This window comes from Schistocerca gregaria, chromosome 3 (genome assembly GCF_023897955.1).
Source record: "Schistocerca gregaria isolate iqSchGreg1 chromosome 3, iqSchGreg1.2, whole genome shotgun sequence".
Lineage (NCBI taxonomy): Eukaryota > Metazoa > Arthropoda > Insecta > Orthoptera > Acrididae > Schistocerca > Schistocerca gregaria.
In genome coordinates, this window is record NC_064922.1 from 127,864,491 (window position 1) to 127,889,004 (window position 24,514).

General features: G+C 42.9%; 1 protein-coding gene across 4 annotated transcripts in view; it reads left to right on the top strand.

Moving 5' to 3' along the window:
* LOC126356265 (protein lin-9 homolog) overlaps window positions 1–24,514 on the top strand; it is a 132,796-nt gene that overhangs the window by 59,785 nt on the left and 48,497 nt on the right. For all 4 annotated transcript variants that reach the window (XM_050007107.1, XM_050007108.1, XM_050007109.1 and 1 more), the window contains exons 5-6: window positions 16,990–17,271; window positions 17,501–17,722. In XM_050007107.1, the coding sequence (XP_049863064.1) occupies window positions 16,990–17,271; window positions 17,501–17,722 (504 nt within the window). The remainder of the gene's footprint in view (window positions 1–16,989; window positions 17,272–17,500; window positions 17,723–24,514) is intronic.

Genomic DNA, 24,514 nt, shown 5'->3' on the forward strand with positions numbered 1-24,514 from the left:
AAGAAAACATTTGGTGACAGTCAGCAGCAAATTCACTTAGTGGAGGAACAGTAGAACAGGGCCCAACATCATGGAGAAATGATAAAGTTTTATGTGCAGAATGTTTGTCATAGACTACATGGTGAATACAGATATGGCAAAAGGAAATGTCACATTTGATGAAATGAGTTTTCACAAAAACAGAGGAATTCATCAAGTGGTGCCAGTGCGTCAAGGAAGTGTGACGGAAAAAAAGTCAAATGAAAGAAATATGACCGACTTCGAAATGCGATCCCTGTGGCAGTTGTGGAAGACCACCAAGACCCCACATATCATCCACCAAGTAGCAAGAGAAGAGAAACAGCAGTTAATGGTATCTAGAAATACTGGACTTAGTGCAGAAAAGATAGCAGCATAGAATGTTGACCCCATATGCCAGGTGGTGGTAGAGAATGTTGAAGAAGAGGTGTAGTCATCTTTAACACCAATCTGTGCCATCAGTCGCATGCACCATGAAGAATGGTCTCATCCTATTCAGACTTACGTGGCAGCCATCAAACACCACTGTCGCACCATCAGATCGGCACAGGTACAACCAATTCCTCCACCAAGCATAATGCCGTGCAGAACAACACACATTTGGAGGACTAAGGACAAACACACCAGTAGGTTTCCAGTGTGGATGCCCTCTACATGTACGCAACTGCAGAGAAAGATGATGATGTGTTTGACTGTTGTGCCCCAAGATGTTCACCACAACAGTTGTCCTACTCACACCAATCAACAGCAGATGGTTATAGTTGACCTTTGGGACAAAGCCACTCACCGTACCTTGGACAAGTTTGCTGACCGACACGCTTCAGCCCGTCACTGCACAGAGGTACTGGTTGCACTTGCAGGTGCCGAATCCAAGAAAACTGTGTGAGGCGACCATCTGTGGAGGTGAGGCTGGTACATATGAAAATCTTTCATGGATGACAGTAACCAAAATTTTGGGAAATATTGGTATCAGAAATGGTCAACCTGTTGAGGCACTAGCCAACTTGTGGGCTTCCTTTTCTGTAACGTTGAATGCTCATTGTCACCAGCTAAAGAAGACAATATTCCATGATATACTAGAGCAATTGCACTGAAAGTTACAAATAGGTAATACGTTCCACCAACCGGAATGTGTACTACAAGAATAACTGTTAATAACAGAACACAGCCCTTCAAATTTTTTGTTTTATCAGATTGTAGTCATAATGTTGTTCTTGGGTGGGACTTCTTGCAGGCGTAACAATCAGAGATTGAGGACGATTAGAGCTCCAGATTGACAAAGCTACTTGGAGAAGCCCATGTAACAAAAATTTCTCTGGGTGATTGTGAGCCGTCGAAGATGTTATCCCTCATTAGTGAGATGAGTTCTAGTTGTCAGGCTTGATACCCAATTAAATTGTGAAGTATTTGTCAATTGAAAAATATCTTCATGTCTGCAACAGTTGTGAGCTATGTCTGTGTTATAGGAGAATTTCAGATCAGTAATTGTCATGAGCAATCACAACTCATCCCTAAAGGCATGTGCTTCAGAACAGCCAGACTATTCTAGGATGGGCAGCTCGATGCCATCGACAAAGAATTGTGCTGAGTCACCACTATAGTCACAATAGTGTAGGAAGGAACTATCGAACTGCCAATAGTATCTGGTGTGACCAAGGCACTTACAGATACCAGATTGGAGAAAAGACAGGCCAAGAAGCCAATGGAAAAACACCCTCAGAGTGTCCATGATTCCCTCCTATTGTCCTTGTTGGAGGAGGAGGACTGCATACAGCGTTTTTTACATTGACTACCAATGACTGAACAAAATCGAGAAGAAAGATGACTATCCATTGATATCTTAGACTGCTTGAGAGAGCAAATCATTTCTCAGTTATTGACATGCTGCCAGGCTGTTGGCAATTCGAAGTTGACTGTCTTCATAACACCTGATGGCATCTGAGTTTAAACAATGCTGTTTGGATTGAGTTTAAACAATGCTATTTGGATTATGTAACACACCAGCCACCTTCGAGCTTGTTGTGGAGAATGTCCTTCAATGCCTTAAATGTATGACGTGTCTTTGCCATCTAGAATACATTGTTGTTTTTTCAGAGATGTTGAACAATATCCAAGTCATTTGTGACACTGCTATTGAAGTGGAATTTAAAACTTTCTGGGTGTTTAGATTGTTCCATGAACTGTCGTGGGAACTGTCAGTTCACAGTAACTTGCTGCCACTATATTTAGAGCAGAGCCTTCTGACCATCTTGTGGTGGAAGGACTCGTGAGTTCCCCTGTTTAACACCTCAAGCATGTGCAGTGGCATATGCCATCCACCACCGACCACTCGCTCAGTGTGTGCAATGTCATATGCCATCTGCGCTTTTCGAATATATTTTTCCTCTCTGCCAATACAGTTTGAAAAACTGCTGCTAGATGGCAGTGTCATACGTTCCTTAATTTCATGCTGACAAAGTTTGCATTTGTTATTTGCATGTGCTACAAATGTTTTTGTGTGCCTGCCAATTTTTCTTATGTTGTGCGCAGTAACTGGGCTGACTGAAGATGAAGTTCTGTGACTTTTGATGGAGAGTGATAATGAGGAAGACAAGTTTTTATTGTCTTCAGATGAGAAACTGTCAGTGCAGTGTCATCTGACGGAAAGGAGTGTGACAATATTTCTGCACCAACAGCATTTATATCGAGCATTGCTGAAAGTAGGCTGAAACTCCAAAATCCTGGTAATGCAGGAAGAAATCGCAATGTGGAAAGTAATTTCCAAATGATGTTGAAGAAGTCTGAGTTCTTTTAACTATTATTTTTACTTGGAATAGTGTCTAAAAGAATAGCTGAAATGTATTTTACCAGAAAGAACATGTAAGAAATGCCATTCTTGCCTAATGTTATCTCCTGACACCCCCCTGCGGGTTCGGGGGTTAGAATAGGCCCGTGGTATTCCTGCCTGTCGTAAGAGGCGACTAAAAGGAGTCTCAAACTTTTCGGCCTTATATGATGGTCCCCTGTTGGGTTTGACCACCATATCTCAAAATTTTCCGAAGAGCGAGCCGATAGGTGAAGGGCGCCTTACTTGGTGCATTGTGTCCATCTTGCAATCAGACCTTTCGCCAGCTTATACACCGTTGAACTGCAGTCCTGTCCGCTCTCCATCTCTTGGGCATGACTCTTTTTCTGCGTGCAGATACCACCTTGCACTGTGCAGTGCCTCTTTCTGCACCGACGGCGACCATGGACCACATGTTACCTAACATCCAGCACGGTAGCCAGTCCGTTGTGGTTGGGCCGCCATGTACCCTGTTGGTTGTAGCCCCCTGACAACACAGGGATCGCTCTACTGATGCCTGCACCGTTAACTCCCCACGTATGCCAATGAGTAGATGCCTATCCTCCTGGGGTATCGGGACTCCCGGCAACAGCCATCCTGCCAGGTGGCTCTTGCCGTGTCTGGGTGGTGCCCGTGGGGATGGCTCTTGGTCGGAGTAGGTGGCATCAGGGCAGATGACCCGCAATGAAGCGTGGTACATCGTCTCTCACTGGTGGCCAGCCGTCAGCAGTCTCTAAGCGTTCTCGGGCTCAGTTTAACGCTCAGAAGTACGATCCGAAAACATTACCCTCCCTGGCCACACCGTGGGAGGAACGTAAGTCTCAGGATGGCAGTAGCAGTTATTCGCCCCGCTTCTTAGTTTGTACGAGGGCTGACGTGGAGTTCTTTTCTCTCCACAAAGCCTCAGTTCTTCGTCGAGCATTTAGAGGACAAGTTTGGGGAGGTGGAGGGCTTGTCAAAAATGCACTCTGGGTCAGTCCTGATACAAACGGCATCCTCTGCCCAGTCACGACGGTTACTCGCTTGTGACAAGTTGGGGGATGTTGCCGTTATGATCACACCCCATAAGAGTTTAAATATGGTCCAGGGAGTTATTTACCATAGGGATCTTCTTTTGCAGTCTGATGAAGAGCTGCGCGCCAATTTAGAGCGCCGAGGTGTACATTTCGTCCGAAGGAAAATCAGATTGCTACTGGTGCCTTCATCTTGGCCTTCGAAGGGATACATTACTGGAAAAAATCAAGGTGATGGTCTACTGATGTGACGTTAAGCCCTGTATCCCTCCCCCGATGCGGTGCTTTAAGTGCTGGAAGTTCGGCCATATGTCTTCTCGCTGCACTTCCAGCCTCACATGTCGAGATTGCGGACGCCCATCACATCCCAGTACTCCATGTGCCCCGCCTCCCATCTGTGTCAACTGCGGGGAGCACCATTCACCTTGCTCGCCAGACTGCCGAATTTTCCAGAAAGAGCGTAAAATCATGGAATACAAGACCCTGGACTGACTAACCTATACTGAGGCCAAGAGGAAATACGACCGACTCCATCCTGTGAGAATGACATCTTCCTACGCTGCTGCTACAACACCTATCTAGCCCCGTCTGTTTCTCCAATTGTGGCCGGATCGACGAGTAGTAAAACTCCTCCTGCCCCCTCGCCAGTGGGGGGCTCTACCCACCATGTTGCTCCTGCGCCACCTACCTCAGGAGCAACACCATCCCACCTATCGGGGACATCTGTCCCCACTTCTAAGCCGGAGAAGTGTCCAACTTCTTCGGCTTCTCACGCTCGCAAGGGGTCCCTCCCTTCCCAGGTTTCCGCCAGCGAGAAGCCTGACGACCGACAATGGCGTAAGTGCCCGCAATCAGCTGGTCGTAGGGCTTCACGATCCTCCTCCGTCCCGGAGACTGAATCGGTGAAGCCCTCCCAGCCGGTGCGACCCAAGGAATGGCGTGAGAAACCCAAGTAGAGCTCTCAGCCCAAGGAACTCGCGGTGGCAGCCATCTCACCACAACCTTCCAGCTCTGCGTCTGAGGATGCGGTGGAGATTCTGGCGTCCGCTGAGGACCTCGATCTCGCCGGTCCATCAGGCGCCATGGAAAGCACTATCACAGGTGCTAAATCGGAGGCAGCAGGTGACCCAGCGGCATAATCTCCCTTCCCAGTCCCGTCAAGCCTTTCTCAGCCATGGACAACACCATCCTCCAGTGGAACTGCAGCGGTTTCTTCCACCATCTAGCTGAGCTCCACCAACTTATCAGCCTTCACCCTTTCCTCTGCATTGCTCTGCAGGAAACTTGGTTTCCGATAATGCGAACCCCCGCCCTCCGTGGCTATCGGGGTTATTATAAGAACCGGGCAGCTTATGAAAGGGTGTCTGGTGGCGTCTGCATCTATGTCCTGAACTCTCTTCACAGCGAGTCTGTACCTCTCCACACACCTTTAGAGGCTGTCGCTGTTCGAGTGTGGACGCCACAGGCTGTTACCGTCTGCAGTCTTTACCTTCCTCCGGATGGTGATGTCGCGCAGCATGTCCTGGCTGCTCTGATAGCTCAATTGCCTCCACCTTTCCTGTTGCTGGGGGACTTTAACGCCCATAACCATCTGTGGGGTGTGTCAGTGGCAACAGGTCGAGGCGCCATCGTTGAGCATTTATTGGCACAGCTCGATCTCTCGATCTTAAATGATGGTGCCTTCACACACTTCAGTGTGGCGCATGGCACATACTCCGCCATTGACCTATCCATCTGTAGCCCTAGCCTCTTACCGTCTGTCCAATGGAGAGTGCATGACGACCTGTGTGGTAGTAACCACTTTCCGATCTTTCTGTCACTGCCACAGCATCAGTCTTCTGGGCGCCCTAGCAGATGGGCTATGAATCAGGCTGACTGGGACTTGTTCTTCTCCACTGCCGCTATTTAGCCTCTCTCTAATGATGCCATTGATGCAGTGGTTCAATCGGTCACCACCGGCATCGTTACTGCCGCCGAATCTGCCATTCCCCGTTCTTCTGGGTCCCTTCGGCGGCGGACTGTGCCTTGGTGGTCGCCTGAGATCGCTGAAGCGATTAAAGCTCGCCGGCGGGCGCTCCAGCGTCACAAGCGACATCCCTCAATCAACCACCTTATCACCTTCAAACGGCTGCGTGCGCAAGCTTGCTGCATTATCTGCCAACGCAAGCAGGAGTGCTGGGAGCGGTGTGTGTCCACCATTGGCCTCCATGTCACTCCATCGCAGGTCTGGGCCAAGATTCGCCGCCTCTATGGCTATCGGACCCCTGTCAGTGTCCCTGCGCTCTCACTGAATGGAGCAGTTTGTACTGACTCCGACGTCATTGCAAACCGCTTGGCAGAGCACTTTGCTATGAATTCCGCTTCTGCCAACTACCCCTTGGGCTTCCGCTCTATTAAGGAGCGGATAGAACGTCGGAGTCTTTCTTTTCGCACTCACTATCCTGAATTGTACAATGTTCCATTCAGTGAGTAGGAATTTCGAAGTGCCCTCGCCGCTTGTCCTGATACCACTCCTGGGCCAGATAGCATCCACTCTCAGATGCTGAAACACCTTTCAGTGGACTGTGTGAAACCAGGGAAGAACCCTTTGGAGGTAGACAGCTACCGTCCCATTAGCCTCAGCAACGTTCTTTGCAAGTTCCTTGAATGGATGGTGAGCCGGCGCTTGAATTGGGTACTGGAGTCTCGAGGCCTTCTGGCTCCGTCTCAGGGTGGGTTCCGTAAAGGCCGCTCCGCTGCCGACAATCTGGTGAGCCTGGAGTCGGCCATCCGTACTGCCTTTGCCCGCCGTCAGAATCTGGTTGCTGTCTTTTTCGACATGCGGAAGGTGTATGATACGACATGGCGTCATCACATCCTTTCTACGCTTCATGGATGGGGTCTTCGGGGCCCTCTGCCGACCTATATCCGCAATTTTCTGTCGTATCGTACCTTCCGCGTGCACTTCGCGGCCTCATATAGTTCCTACCAAGTCCAGGAGAACGGTGTGCCACAGGGTTCTGTTCTCAGTGTGTGTCTGTTTTTAATAGCTATTAACGGGCTCGCGGCCGTGGGGAAATTCTGTCTCCGCTTCCCTGTATGCTGACGACTTCTGCCTTTACTACAGCTCTATTGGCATTGCAGCTGCTGAACGTCAGCTACAAGGCGCAATCCGCAAAGCGCAGTCTTGGGCTGTAGCGCATGGTTTTCAGTTTTCCGCAGCCAAGACCTGCGTTATGCATTTCTGCCGGCGATGCACTGTTCACCCGGAGCCGCAGCTTTATCTTGACGGCGAGCTTCTTAAAGTGGTGAAGTCTCACAGGTTTTTGGGGATGGTTTTTGATGCCCGGTTGACTTGGCTGCCTCATATTCGGCAGCTTAAACAGGCGTGTTGGCGGCATCTAAATGCTATGTGATGCCTGAGCCACACCAGGTGGGGCGCCGACCGATCTACTCTCCTACGGCTTTACCAGGCATTAATCCAGTCCCGTCTGGACTACGGGAGTCTGGCTTATGGCTCAGCATCCCCGTCTGCGTTGCAGGTGCTGGACCCAATCCTCCACAGCGGGATACGCCTTGCCACTGGTGCCTTCCGAACCAGCCCTGTGGACAGCATACTTGTGGAGGCAGGTGTCCCTCCACTACGGTTAAGACGCCAACAATTACTGGCTGCTTATGCTGCCCATGTTTTTAGCTTGCCCGGGCATCCAAATTATCGTGTCCTCTTCCCACAGTCAGTCGTTCATCTGCCAGAACGTTGGCCCCGGTTGGGTTGTCCGATCGCCGTACATGTCAAGCAGCTTCTTTCCTGGCTTGGGTGTTTCCCTGTTCCACCTCCTTTCCGGGCCCCTCTGCGTACACTCCCGTGGTGTGTGCCTCGCCCTTGCCTTCGGCTCGACTTGGCACATGGCCCGAAGGACTCAGTCCCTCCGGAGGTCTTCCGACGCCGCTTTTATTCCATCCTGGCCACGTATCAGGGCTCTTGCGTTGTCTACACCAATGGTTCGATGGTTGCTGGTCTAGTCGGTTATGCACTAACTCTAGGGGACCATTCTGAACAACGTTCGTTGCCGGCTGGCTGCAGTGTTTACACTGCTGAGCTGGTCGCCATCTTTCGTGCCCTAGAGTATATCCGCTCCTGCTCAGGTGAGTCCTTCGTTATCTGTAGCGATTCCCTGAGCGGTTTACGAGCTCTCGACCAGTGTTTCCCTCGCTCTCGTCTGGTGACGGCTATCCAGGAGTCCCTGCATACTCTCGCCCGTAGCGAGGTGGTGGTCTGTGGTCTTTGTTTGGACCCCAGGCCATGTTGGTATACCCGGCAATGAAACTGTTGACTGCCTGGTGAAAGAGGCCACCAGTGCGCCATCTCTGGAGATTGGCCTCCTGGCGGCTGATTTGCGGGCAGTCTTACGCCGCAAAGTTCTCTCGTTTTGGGATGCTGAATGGCGCGGTCTGACCACCCCTAACAAACTCCGTGCCGTCAAGAACACGACGACTGTGTGGCGGTCATCCATGCGAGCCAACCGCAGGGAATCAGTTGTCCTTTGTCGGCTCCGCATTGGCCACACGCGACTTACGCACAGTTATTTACTGTGTCGTGAGGATCCCCCTCTTTGTCGTTGTGGGGCGTCCTTGACGGTGGTCCATATTGTGTCGGAGTGCGCCCTTTTAACCGTGCTCAGGCAGACTTTTGCAATGCCTGACACGCTCTCTGCTCTTTTATCAGATGACTCTGCCATGGTGGACTTGGTTTTGTGTTTTATTCGGGCAGGTTTTTTTTATACTTTTATCTGAGTGTTCGTTTTTTAGTGTTGATTCTGACTTTTAGCCTCTGATTTTAAACTGAGTTTTTAAAGTGTTCTTGGTGGTTGGCTTTTCCTCTTTTTCTCTACGGTCGGCCAACCACCGTCACACTGTGTGTTTTAATTTGTTTTGTCTGGTCTCTTAGAGAGTACTTCATGTCCTGTTTCGTCTGCTGTCTTTCCTGTTGTTCGTTTTTTATTCTCTTCGGGTGGTTTTAGTTCTTATGGAACAAGGGACCGATGACCATAGTAGTCTGGTCCCTTTAATCCCACAAACCAACCAACCTATCTCCTGACAAGATTTCTATTTTTCCTGACAACAGGGAACTCAACATGTACATGGCAGAAAAAACCTTTTCAGAAAGCTTATGAGCCAGTAAATAATGTAAGTGTTGATGAATCCTTGTTACTATGGAAAGGCAGACTCTCGTGGAAGCAATTCATATCTTTGAAATAGTGTCCTTTGGAATGAAATTCTTCGAACTGTATGACAAGAATAGGTATTTATGGAGCTTTATTTTGTACATTCTAAGAGATTCTGATCTTAACCATCAAATAATAAGACAACCACCTCACATCAACAAAGGTCTTGTTAAATTTGTTAGATGTGGTTTGGTGTGTGTGTATGGACAATTACCACTCAACTCTGATTTGTTCAAAGGGCTTGTGGACAGGAATACTAATGCTGCAGGACCAGTTAGAACATGTAGGAAAGGAATACCACATATTGTAAATATGGAATTACAGAAGGGATGTCATAAGTGCACAAAATAAGAAGTTTCTGGCTCTGAAATTGGTGGGTAAAAGGGTGTATCAACATTAGATGTGCGAAGAAGAGAAAAAGAGGGAGAAGTGCCAGTGAGCTAGATACCACTCTGTCTTTCGAACGACAGCTAGGACATGGGGAAAGTGTACTTTAAAGACCAGTAACTGGAATCTCTCCCTGTGAGAAGAAAGCAGAAGGAAGTTTGGTACTAAAAACGTTTTAAGCATTTGTTAAATGTGGCTGCTCTAAATGCTTACATTTTGTATTGGCAGAATGGAAACGTGAAGGACCATGTAGAGTTTAGAGTGATGTTGACAGATGAGCTTGTAACTAATTACTATTACAGTGCCATTGAACAGAAGCAAAGAAGGCCATCTGACATTGTCAGTGACAGTCACCATCTCACTGGTAGACACTTCCTGGAAGAAAATCCAGCACCAAAATATGGAAGAGTGGGCCTAAGGAGATGAGTGCAGTGTGGAACTAAACAGCAAAGAAGAGAGACATCATATAGATGTAAGACTTGTCCTGCAAACTGAGCAGTGTTTATTGTTCTATGCTTTGAGCTTTATCACTCTGAAAAAACTTTGTAAGCAATTAATTTTTATAACATGATTAAAACTCTTCGTGCCCAAAGTGAGTTAGGCTATTAAATCCGTATAGTTTTAGGTGACGACTCTATTTTTCAGAATCTTATTTCCACTACTTCATTAGATATAGCATGTGCAGTATGGGAGGGATATATCTCTCACAGATGTGCACAATAGATGTTACACTGCAGATGCTGTCAGTTGGAGGCCAGCATCACACTTGAGGGGTTAAGATCCTGTCGGCATATCCTTGGTGTACCTAGTTGTCACTGCGCATACATGTTAGAATGCATGTACTTTTGCTGCAAGTTTATGTCCTGCTGTAAGTGCTCACTATGGTGAGAGCTCGTCTCATTGATACCAAATCAATCACCTTCACATGGTAAAATTACAGAACGAAATGAACGATGCAGAAAATTATTCTATGATAGGATCCCATGCATTATCTAACTGAAAATTGCCATCTCGACTGATATGGGCTGCTGACAGTTGTATTTCCACCTATTCACTGACAATAGAGTTCTAAAAGTTTGAAGTGAAGGTCACAATTTTTGTTTCATAGTATTTCATCAAATAACCAGTAGAAATACAGACTTCTTCAGTAGTAGAGTTGCTAACTTGGAGGAGGCGAGTACACTGTTGGTGCTTCTGGTGTGCTCCTGAACAGTGCATGTCATGGCCCTATATAATCTGCGCAGTAGAACATCGAAACTTGACTTTGGGCATCTGCCATTCTCCATTGAGGAATAATTAATGACTGGGTATGTTACCCAACTATGCCTTTATCTTTCAAAATTTAAATACACAATAAAACATCATTACAGCCTTAATCATTTGCATAAAAAGAACATGAAAGTCCTACAATCATTGAAAACAAAGTGTCAACAGTCATTCATACCATTGTCCTGAGTGATTTTCACATGACTTTTGGCACTTTAAAGTTCAATAACATTGAGACCTATTCCCTCCGTGAGCATTTATCACTGCATGACACCTATTTGCATGCTCTGTATAAGTTTATGGAGGTCACCCTGAGTTGTCCGGTCCAATTGTTCAATGATACCTCATGACAGTTCTTGGAGAGTCTGTGGTGGAACAGGATGGCCATGAACATGTCTTATCAAGCATGCCCCTCATACACACAATGGGGTTTTGGTCAGAACAGTACCAGCTGGTGAGACTACAGCCTAGGAGACTTGATGTGGATTTTTACACTGATACGGAAAGTGGCACCAGCAGAATAATTAGTAAACTAGTAAAGTGTTACAAAGTCGAGGATTATAACCATTCATCAAGAAGGAAAAAGCGTGGAGAAATTGTTCATGTTTTCCTTATGAAGCCCAACTATAGTCCTGAGGTGCAGATTGACAATGGAGGGCTTCTAGTTCAAGGAAACCGACGACCTGCTAGATGATTGCAAAGTTCAGTGAGAGGGGTTTGTCTTTGATGCTCATCATTAAGTGTTGCCATATATAGAGGTCCATTGACACTATCTAGATATAGGTCGCTTTCATCAGCTCCAATGAGAACTTCTGAATCAGTGGATCACTGTTTCTCCAGGAGAAGCAGCAGTATCATTTCTATCAAGTTCTTGAAATATCTTTTGATTCCATATTCTGGAATATTTGATTTTTGTGTAAATAGCAGAACTTTCTTTTCAGGAAGCAGTTTTGTTCAGTTTGTATGTTTGTGTCAATAATAAATGTGCTCTCATTGCCAAGTGTTGTACTTAATTGACGACCCTGCTTTCGGATTTGGTGTCTGTTGTAGTTACAGTGTGACATTATTCTTTCTGCTCACTTTGCTAAAAAGTGTTATTTACTGTAGAAGCACTACCCACAATATAATTTCATAAGATAATACAGATTTGATAATATGCAAAATAAGCCAAGACTTTAAATTAATGTAATGAGAAATGCTTCTAGAGGCATGATATACTGAACTGAACTGCTTTGTTAGTTCATCTGTGAGCCTGACTGTGTTTTAACTTGTTATCTAACTGTAGTCCAAGGAAATTTACAGTGTGTTGCATTCAGTGTATGACCAATTAATGTCTACTTCTGGTGCTGAGGGGTCATTATTAATAACACTAATAGCAAGCACATGAGAAAGCACTGTGCCTGGCCTGACCACTACCATTCGACCCTACGAAATGTCAGAGAGGAAATTAGGAGAATCTTAACATAAGTAACAAACTTCTATTTATTCAAAAGTGAGCACAGTGGCATCTGATAAATCCATCTTGTACTCGGCAGTAAGATAGACAGTAGATAGTACAGATAGTTAGAGTATACTTTTATCAAATAAGGCATACAGTTTTTTGATTGAGATTTACTGTTATAGTTTAAAGAACAATGTGGCAGATCTCATGCTCCTAAGCCATTGCAGAGTGTCACGTCCAGAGTAGTATAGAATCCCACATTAGTGCAAGTTCACACGTTGTGTCTCATAGGCACAAGTTAGTTTTGTATTCACCACGATCACAGCTGGACTATGTATACATTGTACATTCATCTGCACAACCAATTTACATCGCCTTCACGTGATTCACCACCAAATTCATTTGTCTACTGGTGAGTTGCCCACCAGAGCAGTTATGAGCTTCTGTGTGAAAGCTGCTGAATTACCATGCTATCATTCTAGTGTGATGTCCTCCTCTGCAAGTATGTTTGCTGATTGCCCCCCATGTCCAACCACCCACCTTATACTTATTTTTCTGATTGTTCTCTTGACCACCAAAATGACACAAATTCTGCTTCCTTGTAGCCTGGTAGAGTTTGGTTTCATATACTACATTGAAAGCTTCGTCTCGTATTACTTGTCGTTTTTCTGGAGCTTCATCTCGTATTACCTGTCCTTTTTCTGGAGCTTCATTTGTAGTGTGAGGAGAAAACATCTTTAACACTCATGACTCTAATGATGACCACGACACGAGATGCATATTTGTTGTCAGTGAAGAGGTGTTTATATATCCACTTTTAGACCAGTGCTCGATTTTTACTACAGAGCTGTTTGATCTTTATCAGGCCACCTTGTCCAGAATATCTAAATTGTAATATACTCAGATTCCTTAGAGCCTGTGTGTGATGTGACACAAATTACCCTTTAGTAGAATGGATCGAGGAATGGCTTTACTCGCTTGCCTATACTGGCACTTGCCTATACTGGCACTTGCCTATACTGGCACTTGCCTATACTGGCACTTGCCTATACTGGCACTTGCCTATACTGGCACTTGCCTATACTGGCACTTGCCTATACTGGCACTTGCCTATACTGGCACTTGCCTATACTGGCACTTGCCTATACTGGCACTTGCCTATACTGGCACTTGCCTATACTGGCACTACTGTGTCGTTGGTATGGATTGGTTGATGTGTTAGGGAATGAGGCTCTGTTACTCGTGACTTTTAGCTGTTGTCACCTCAGATGATCTCAGTGTTGCTATATGTGGGATCATTCTGTTGGTCTGGCATGTATAATGGTCATCACTCCATGGGAACAGGTTATGGGAGATAAAATCCTCTCTACAGCTTAGGCGACGTTTTCTTATCAAAAGGAGATAGAACTAGACTACATATGGGACACCATTTTTTTTTTAAACCACCATCATTTGTTGAGAGTGGCAACCTAGCTCCACCTTGCTCTCACTGTGACAAGCCATTGACAGGGTGCCATCTACATCTACATCTACATCCGTACTCCGCAAGCCACCTGACGGTGTGTGGCGGAGGGTACCCTGAGTACCTCTATCGGTTCTCCCTTCTATTCCAGTCTCGTATTGTACGTGGAAAGAAGGATTGTCGGTATGCTTCTGTGTGGGCTCTAATCTCTCTGATTTTATCCTCATGGTCTCTTCGCGAGATATACGTAGGAGGGAGCAATATACTGCTTGACTCTTCGGTGAAGGTATGTTCTAGAAACTTCAACAAAAGCCCGTACCGAGCTACTGAGCGTCTCTCCTGCAGAGTCTTCCACTGGAGTTTATCTATCATCTCCGTAACGCTTTCGCAATTACTAAATGATCCTGTAACGAAGCGCGCTGCTCTCCGTTGGATCTTCTCTATCTCTTCTATCAACCCTACCTGGTGCGGATCCCACACTGCTGAGCAGTATTCAAGCATTGGGCGAACAAGCGTACTGTAACCTACTTCCTTTGTTGTCGGATTGCATTTCCTTAGGATTCTTCCAATGAATCTCAGTCTGGCATCTGCTTTACCGACGATCAACTTTATATGATCATTCCATTTTAAATCACTCCTAATGCGTACTCCCAGATAATTTATGGAATTAACTGCTTCCAGTTGCTGACCTGCTATTTTGTAGCTAAATGATAAGGGATCTATCTTTCTATGTATTCGCATCACATTACACTTCGCTACATTGAGATTCAATTGCCATTCCGTGCACCATGCGTCAATTCGCTGCAGATCCTCCTGCATTTCAGTACAATTTTCCATTGTTGCAACCTCTCGATACACCACAGCATCATCCGCAAAAAGCCTCAGTGAACTTCCGATGTCATCCACCAGGTCATTTATGTATATTGTGAATAGCAACGGTCCTATGACACTCCCCTGCGGCACACCTGAAATCACTCTTACTTCGGAAGACTTCTTTCCATTGAGAATGACGTGCTGCGTTCTGTTATCTAGGAACTCCTCAATCCAATCACACAATTGATCTGATAGTCCGTATGCTCTTACTTTGTTCATTAAACGACTATGGGGAACTGTGTCAAACGCCTTGCGGAAGTCAAGAAACACGGCATCTACCTGTGAACCCGTGTCTAAGGCCCTCTGAGTCTCGTGGACGAATAGCGCGAGCTGGGTTTCACACGATCGTCTTTTTCGAAACCCATGCTGATTCCTACAGAGTAGATTTCTAGTCTCCAGAAAAGACATTATACTCGAACATAATACGTGTTCCAAAATTCTACAACTGATCGACGTTAGAGATATAGGTGTATAGTTCTGCACATCTGTTCGACGTCCCTTCTTGAGAACGGGGATGACCTGTGCCCTTTTCCAATTCTTTGGAACGCTTCGCTCTTCTAGAGACCTACGGTACACCGCTGCAAGAAGGGGGGCAAGTTCCTTCGCGTACTCTGTGTAAAATCGAACTGGTATCCCATCAGGACCAGCGGCCTTTCCTCTTTTGAGCGATTTTAATTGTTTCTCTATCCCTCTGTCGTCTACTTCGATATCTACCATTTTGTCAACTGTGCGACAATCTAGAGAAGGAAGCACAGTGCAGTCTTCCTCTGTGAAACAGCTTTGGAAGAAGACATTTAGTAATTCGGCCTTTAGTCTGTCATCCTCTGTTTCAGTACCATTTTGGTCACAGAGTGTCTGGACATTTTGTTTTGATCCACCTACCGCTTTGACATAGGACCAAAATTTCTTAGGATTTTCTGCCAAGTCAGTACATAGAACGTTACTTTCGAATTCATTGAAAGCCTCTCGCATAGCCCTCCTCACACTACATTTCGCTTCGCGTAATTTTTGTTTGTCTGCAAGGCTTTGGCTATGTTTATGTTTGCTGTGAAGTTCCCTTTGCTTCCGCAGCAGTTTTCTAACTCGGTTGTTGTACCACGGTGGCTCTTTTCCATCTCTTACGATCTTGCTTGGCACATACTCATCTAACGCATATTGTACCATGGTTTTGAACTTTGTCCACTGATCCTCAACACTATCTGCACTTGAGACAAAACTTTTGTGTTGAGCCGTCAGGTACTCTGTAATCTGCTTTTTGTCACTTTTGCTAAACAGAAAAATCTTCCTACCTCTTTTAATATTTCTATTTACGGCTGAAATCATCGAAATCATCGGTGCCATCAGTTTTTTAACTCCTTACACTTTAATGTGTGTTTATCATCTGAGCTATCTGCAGTTGTAGCCGATACAGCACAGGCTGTAGAATCCATAGTACTCTTCATTTGGGTAGTAACATGACAAATGAGATTTAATTTGCAACAGTGGATGCCAATTTTCCTTAAAAATGATACTAAATAAACTCTGAAAGAAAGAAAGAAAAAAGTAAAAAAGTTTAATTGTAACAGTTCATTTTGCCTTTCAGCTTTGTTGCCTTTTAATGACCTACATTTTGATTGAATTCAGGAACCACAGACTGCTTTCCCTAGAAAAGGAGCCATTTTAAGTCATAATATGGGAGGTTGTAACCTCAGCTGGCCCGACCCCTCCCCTCCCCTCCCCTCCCCCCCCCCCCTACTTGCTAGAGAATATATTGAATGGCATTCTCAAGTTGACATTGGATGCACTGTGTTCAGTTCATATTAGAAGGTGCCCTAGTATGGAACACTACCATGTAGACAGTATCAGTCATCAAGAAATTGTTAGTATAGTGTAGTAAATTCCTACAGTACCCATTCACAGAAATTTGGCATTAAGCAAAGTTGCAGTCCAGAGGAAACATGTACGTTTGTCAAACTCGGAAAGTGATGTACTTTTGCTGACTTCATCTTAGCCAATTGCATTTGTGCATGGTATACACTGTATTACATATTGCCTTATGAAGTTCATGTGACCAGATCTAGTTGTTCGATAAAGGATATATATTGTAGCAGCTTATGGTGATCTTAACACTAATTTTTGGTTATGTGTCACTGCCTTAGCAAAATAACAAAAAATCATGATAGAGGAAAAAAGTACACTGTCATTAATTTTAAGTACAAAATATAAAGATGAGAAATGGTTAGGATATATAAAAGGCATAACAGTTCAGCTGTCATAAATTGAATTTGCAGCCTTGTTACTTGTTAGCCATCCTATTTATGAATTGTTTTGTAGTTTGTGATATTATTTCCCGAAAGTTTTCAAATTCTACTATCCAAGCATGGAACTGGTTGTATTTAAAATTTTACGTGATCGGAATACACAGAGGAAACTTAAAAACTAATTTGTTTGACAAATATCTATCACAGTTAACATTAGACTGAAGAGGTGAATGTATTTAAACTTGTTTCTGTATTTTTCAGTCATTTTTTGAAGAGGAACGCCGCGAGCTGGATAGGAAACGTACAAAAATCAGACTGTTGCAACAGCGAAAGACGGTTGACCTGTCTACCTGCAAGGATCTTCCTCCCGAGATTCCCTTGCAACTTGTTATAGGCACAAAAGTTACAGCTCGATTGCGTAAGCCGCAGGATGGTCTTTTTACAGGAAGTATTGATGCCGTGGACACATCAAACAACACATATCGAATAACATTTGAGAGAGGAGGACTTGGCACTCATTCAGTGCCAGATTATGAAGTTTTAGTAAGTTCTTTACATTTATGGGATGGTAGAAAGAAATGTATTGAGTACTGTTTGTGTGATAACGTACTTTTCCAAATGCTGTTATTTAATGTTTTTAACATCTTATGACCTTTAAATCTCTCAAATGTAAAGTAGGAATACATTACCATTACTTATCAGAGTTTTTTATTATTATATACATAGATTGATTATTGTATGTGTGTGTAGCTGATGTGTTAAACTGTTTCAGTCAAATGATCCTCCAGAGACAATAACACTCTCAAGCTTCGCTCAGAAATTCAGACCACGGAATCTTGTGCCATTTATAACAACACCTCCACGCTATTCAGGTGCATTGTCTCCTAGGCTCATCAGTGATCCCATGCTGAGCAGTTCACACTCTACAAAGAATAAAAATATCCCATCTGATGGGATCCTTGGTGGTTTTCCAGTAAAGTTCTTAGAAATGATAGTAAGTGAAGAACACAATAAATTTTACTTCTGAATTGAGAAAAATGAACTAACTCTATTTAAAACTGTTACAGATGTTCATGTTAATTGATGGTATTATATTAGTCTGTAAATCTGAAAGTAGTAGTGTGAAAACATGTAACAGAAGAGGAAGTTCACGGTAAAATTGGAAAAAAATACCAGAACCATTTCTTTATATTTGGTATAGCACACCATTCAGCAAAAGTTACTGTATTGTGTAATTTGAATGGAATGGAACAAATTATGTGCAGTATTAAAGGCCATCCAAATTTTAGTGATGCTGCTGGTTCGTTTGTTTCAATTTACACACACACACACACACACACACACACACACACACACTCTGCTCAAGGAACATTCTGTACCATCTGCCTATCTTGATTTGTGTGGGCTTAGATTCTGGAAGAGAGAGAATGAAAGAATAATCCTTGTGAAATGAAACACACCGTCAGGTGGCTTGCGGAGTATGGATGTAGATGTAGAACTGAAGAAAAAGTTATAGTACAGACACTTCAAGGTGGCAGTTTTAAGTATGGATATTTTGGACTACAGTTGCATTACATATCAGTAGAGATCAATCCTCTACCACCTCATTTACCGCACTACCAACCTCGGCAAGTGATTTGCAGTAGCCATTATTTATTTCTTTGTTTACATCTGTTTGATGTGTGTTTTATGTTTTTTTCGTATTGTGAAGTGAGTGAAGGGGCTATGGTAGATCCCTCCAAGAATTTTAGTATGACTCCCACAATCCCAAAAATAATAGGCATTCACTGTCTCCGAGTTTCAGTTCTGTCTTCATGGAAGCACGAAACAGAGATGTAGGCTGCCAGTCCTGTGTGTAGGTATGTGGCTCATTCCCCTACATGGCAGTCTGCTCCCCCGTCTGAGTTTCCATTTTGTATGCTTAAAGACTGATTGCTATGTCAAACTGTTTATACTATGCTGTGAGACTCAGTATAAGAACCAGAGTTTGTTCAGGACTTCTCATCTGTAAAATGAAAATTTGCTGCTGGATTACATTGAATACAGTTTTGCTCCACCTTGTGCACTGTAACATGCTTGGACACCTCTCAGCATGTTGTCCACAGGACAGTTGAGACGTTGCTGCTGGAGCCTGTCCCACTCTCCGACAACTGCCATCTTGAAGTACCCAGTGTGTTATCAGGATTTCAGTAATAACACCTTGAAAATTTTACTGGGCCCCAAGCATGTTCAAGGCTTATGTTTATACTACAGGCCATTCCATTAATAGATTTTTGCCTCCTGGAGAACAATGAGTTGGAGGATCCTATCCTAATACCAAAACTCCTCAAAATTACCCAGGGTGGCTTGGTACTCTGCCACTTCCACACCCCTACACAGTGATCATGTGTCAGGCATAACTTGTATTGGTCAGCAAAGAGAACCGGATGCCATTTCTCCAGTATCATTGTGTATCCTTACCCATACTCATCACAGACTGTAGTGTTGGTGGTTTTTAGTGTTGTTCATACTGGACACACAGGCCAAATTAGCCATGAAAACAGTTGGTTACTGTCTGGGTGAACACAGCTCTCCCAGAAGGGCATCAGTTCTGTTGTTTTCTCCTCGGGTTACCTACGAGCTGTTATTTTCAGGTAGCACTCATCAGGTGATGCTGACTGATAGTGACTACTAAGAGATAAATCTTGAATGTTTTTGTATCACAGTAGCAATTGAATATTCGAATGATGTCACTATGGTATATGCCAATTAGCAAGCAACTTCCCATGCTGACAGCCCTTCCTGCCGTAAAGTGACACATACGTCTCAGGGTGAAGTGACCCTCTGAGGCAAGTATGCAGACTGAACCATGTACACAAACTGTACTGTTGCATTCTTGATTGTGTGACAACTGACACTATTTTGAGCTACACTGTGTGTTATTAGCAATAGCGAGGAGAGTCACAAACTTGTGAACTGTTCTGCTTAAACTTTGAATATAAATTATTGAGAGTACTTTGTTCCTTCCACTTGTAAAAATCTTATTGAGGAAATCAGAACTTCATGGGCTTCAGCTTCCCAGAAACTCTGACTTAAAAAGGAAGAAAATTATACTGTTGAAGATATTATTTGGATAAATCGAAAATAAGTCTGAATTTATCCCAGTCATCATCAATGAAAGTAATTATGTACTCAGTACTCCATGTACAAATTCAACATAATGATCTGGAAGGGGCATAAAATACATTATACATTGCCAAAACGTAGATAATTCAGAAACAGTGCCACACACCTCCCACTTCCACAAAAGAGAAATTGCTGTATTCCAGTTTATTCGGAATCTTGCAATGAGAAGTCCAAAGAGAGAAAATATTTGTTTTATTATTTATCAAAATTTCAAAGTCCAATGAAAAATCCGAAACAGAAGCTCTGTAGTTTCTGCAATAGCTCTTGCCCCAAAGAACATTAATAAATGAAAATTTCAAATGAAATAAAAATAAGATGAATAGTTGAGAATAGAGGTAATTTTCAGTTTAGATGAATGTAACAAGTGTCACTGCTCGATCTCATTGTGTTTCTTAACAACTGTGCTGAGTCTCTTAATGGGCTTGAACCTTTGGGAAAATTACTGACATATAATTTAGTAATAAGTTGTATCTTTATAGGTGGGTTTTAGCAAATGGTATAAAATAATGTATTTTTCAGAATGATTTTCATGTCATAACCTCTCTTGGTGGATTTACTACAGCTTATTACTGTTAATTCCAATTAAAGTCTAAGTTGCAGTGGTAGCAGCTATCTATGTTGATTGGTGTGTAATGACAAAGCAGCATTTAAGAATAAAATCATTGCAAGAAAATAAGTGAAAGGTATTTGTAACATAATGATCGAATGAGGTCAGTTATTTGTTTTTGGACATTTATTTGGCACTTTCAGCATAAATGTGAAATTCCTTATGTTTGTGCATAGAAAATCTTTAAAGAACAATAGGTTGTGTTACCACCACACTTCCATTTTAATGTGATTAAAAGCAATCACACAAAAATTATTTCCGAAACAATATTCTCAGTATGAAAAGAACAAATATTATTAGTTACAGCTTAGTTCAGGAATTATTCAAGCTAATCTATTAACATGTAAGTCTGATACAAGAAGGCTATGACACATTATCTTGGATAGACCACCCCAGGGAAGTGTATGAAAAGAAGTGAATGAAAATTAAAATTCCTTCTCTGCATAATTAATTTTCTTTGTTGCACACAAATGATGGCTTTTGCCATATGGAACAGTGTATGTCGGATACATTACATTAGATTCTTTTTCTTTGAGTTTCTTAGTCTTTGATAGTGATTCAGTGTGGATTCAGATGATGATAATTCTCTCTGGTTTAGCTCTTGGAAACAGATGATTCAACCTAGTAGCTTTTGGCTGTCTTTTGCAGTGTAACTTGGCAGTACGGACAGACATTTGACTTGGGATGAAAATGGATCATAGCTCTGGAAAAAGAAAAAGCAAAGTATAAATGTTTCCTCTTATCAACTAAATACAGATGATAAAGTTATATTCTAGTCATAAGGAGGAACTAAAATTGCTGATAGGTATTCTTTTTGACTGTATTCACCAGCTCCTAGCAACAATGAAATGAGCCGCAGTATATGAATGAACACACATACGTAGAAATCTTGTTTTGTGTATTTGCATAAAGTCTTAGAGTGAATTAGTAATTTTTTATCTCAACAAATTAAAAGAGAGCTGGCATAGTTTAAAATTATTATTTCCTTGGTATATAAAACATTGCACCAGCCACAGTGCAGCCTCATTGTGAATGCTGTTCTCAAACACGAGGCTTAGTTAGTTGATGTTCATAAGCAATTGGAAATAGCCCTGACTGCTGTCAAATGATTAGTGGCTACTGTAAATTGGTGTGTTGGAAGGCTCCATAGACTCGTATACCTGTTGTTTCAAAGGAACCTCAAGTACTATCCTCTCCTGTGGATCCTGTCTGCTCTGCAGGAAGTACGGGATTTGTCATTACTCGTCCGTTTGACTGTGGTGGGAAATCTAGGTGTTCCGTACAGGATAGAGAGGAACCAGAGGACTCATGGTTGTTTACTGATCCCCATTACAAACCAGTTCGTTGTGTTGTATTTCACTGAAACTGAGCCAGTGAGTCTCACTTCATCTGTTTTGGAGAAACCTGCTTTGTCGTGTTAAACGGAGGCAAACACAACTGGATAGGTGTCTGCCAACCATCAGCAGTTTAAACATACGGAAATTAATGGCGTTTCAATGAAGCTCAATTTGCTGCATTGTCCCCAGAATTCATTGTGGCCCCCTGGTTCTGAGTCGAGTGGAACAACTGAACCAGAGGCTTAAAAGGTTCTGTGACAAGCTAGGCTACGACTTCCTAGACCTGCACCATATGGTTGAGAACTGTAAGGTCCCCTTAAATGGGTCAGGTGTGCACTACAATGCGTGTGGGGTGTACACAAGGTGTTTTTTAAGGTTAGGCAACTAACTCTTCATTCAGTCCAGATAACAACAGATATCCAGAAGTAAGGTCAAAAAGAATGGCCTCTACAGGTGAGAGTATTAAAATCCTAATGGTTAAATGCCAAGCATTTGCAATAAAGTTATAATTTGAAGTGCTCCTGAGGATCTGTGGAAGTCACATAGCACTAGGTACTGAAACATGAAATTGAAAGTAGTGAGATTGTTGGGAAAAATTTAAGAGTGTATGAAAAGGATTGTAGATGGTGGAGGTGTATTTGTCACAAGAAACTACAAACTCAAATACACAAAGATAGAAACTGAAGCTGCTTGTGAGATTGATTGGACAGGGGTCTCGTTTCTGACTTCATTTGCTAAAATATTTGAAAAAGTTATGTATGCAAGAGTGGTCTCACATTTAAGTGAAAATAATTTACTCAGCATGTTACAGTTCAGATTCCAGAAGGGTTACTCGACTGAGAATGCTATCTACACATTTACCCATCAAATCAGATAGAACAAGCCCTAAATAACAAATTATTACCAGTTGGTATTTTTTATGATCTCTCCAAGGCATTTGCCTGTGTGGATCATGTCACACTCTTAGAAAAACTCAGGTTTGAATCATACTTTATGAACAGAAAGCAAAAAATTGTGTTGAATAGCACAAATAATGTTGGGAGGGTGGTAAATTCTAGTAAATGGGGAGTTATCACAAAGGGAGTCCAACACGGTTCAATTTTAGGTCCTCTGCTGTTCCTTATTCATGTGAATGACCTCCAACTTAATGTTCAGCAAGCGGAACTAGTACTTTTTTGCAGATGGCACGAGTGTTATAGTAAATCCCATTCCAGAAAAAGCAGCTGAAGATATTAAGGATGTCTTTCAAAGAATTGTTAAGTGGTTCTCAGAAAATGGACTCTCCCTTAACTTTTAAAAAACTCACTATATCCAGTTCTGTACACAGAATAGAGTCATACCAACAATTGATGGTAGCATATGAACAGGGCTCAGTTAACAGGGTAGATTTCTCCAAATTTTTGGGTGTTCACATGGATGACAACTTAAACTGGAAGAAGCATGTTACTTGCTTCTCACGCAACTAAGTTCAGCTTCTTTCGCTCTTCGTATAATCCCTAGTCTTGGTAATAAACAGATCAACCTTCTAACGTACTTAGCATATTTCCACTCAATAATGTCTTGTGGAATAGTTTTCTGGGGTAACTAACCACTTAGGCATAAAGTATTGATTGCACAAAAGAGCAGTGAGAATAATTAGTGGTGTTCACCCAAGGACGTCAGTGGCGTTCACCCAAGGACTCATGTAGGCGCCTTTTCAAAGAGTTAGGTATTTTAACTGCATCCTCAGAGTACATATATTGAAATTTGTTACAAATAATGCATCTCAATTCCCAAAGAACAGTGATGTTCACACGTACAACACTAGAGGGGAAAATGACCTTTCCTATCTTTTATTGAAGCTGTCAGTTGCTCAAAAAGGAGTATTTGCCCAACACCATAAAGTGTCCGGCAGGTAGTAGATCATATTTTAAGTCTATCTTAAAATCATTTCTTTTGGACAACTACTTCTACTCTATGGACGAGTTGCTGTTTCAGAAATGGTATTAAATAAAAGTATCACTAATGTAGTTGCATGTGTAGAACTAAAAATTTCAGTAATATTAATATTAGCTCTATTCATGTGTGTGTGTATATATATCTTGTAATCTGACTTGTTTCACATGATATTGGTAAACAATCGGGAAAATGATATGTGGAACCTGACATAACTAAACTAAAATGTTAATTGGATCCTTCTGTTGTCCACCATACTCACCTTCTGACATAACCGAAAACTTTAGAGAAAACCTCAGTTCACTTGTAAGTAAGTTCTCCAATCATGCTGTAATCATCCAGCGATCAATTGGGAAAATTACAGTTTTGTTAGTGGTGGACATGACATCCTGTGAAACTTTACTAAATGCTTTCTCTAATAACTGCCTATAACAGACAGTTTGGAACACCACTTATGATGGAAATAATTAGACCGGATGGCAGGAAATAAATCTGACGTTTTTTGAGGATGTCCACATTCAAGCTGGTATCAGAGACCATGACGTGGTTGTCACAACAATGATTACAAAAGTGCTATGTTCAATAAACTAGATAAATAAAGAGTAGCGTCATTTCTCAATGACGAACTTTCAGAACAGGACAGGAGCATGTAAAGGATTATGGCTCAAGTTGAAAACAATAGCTAACCATGCACTGGATAGATATATACCCTTTAGAATAGTTCATAATGGAAGAGACCCTA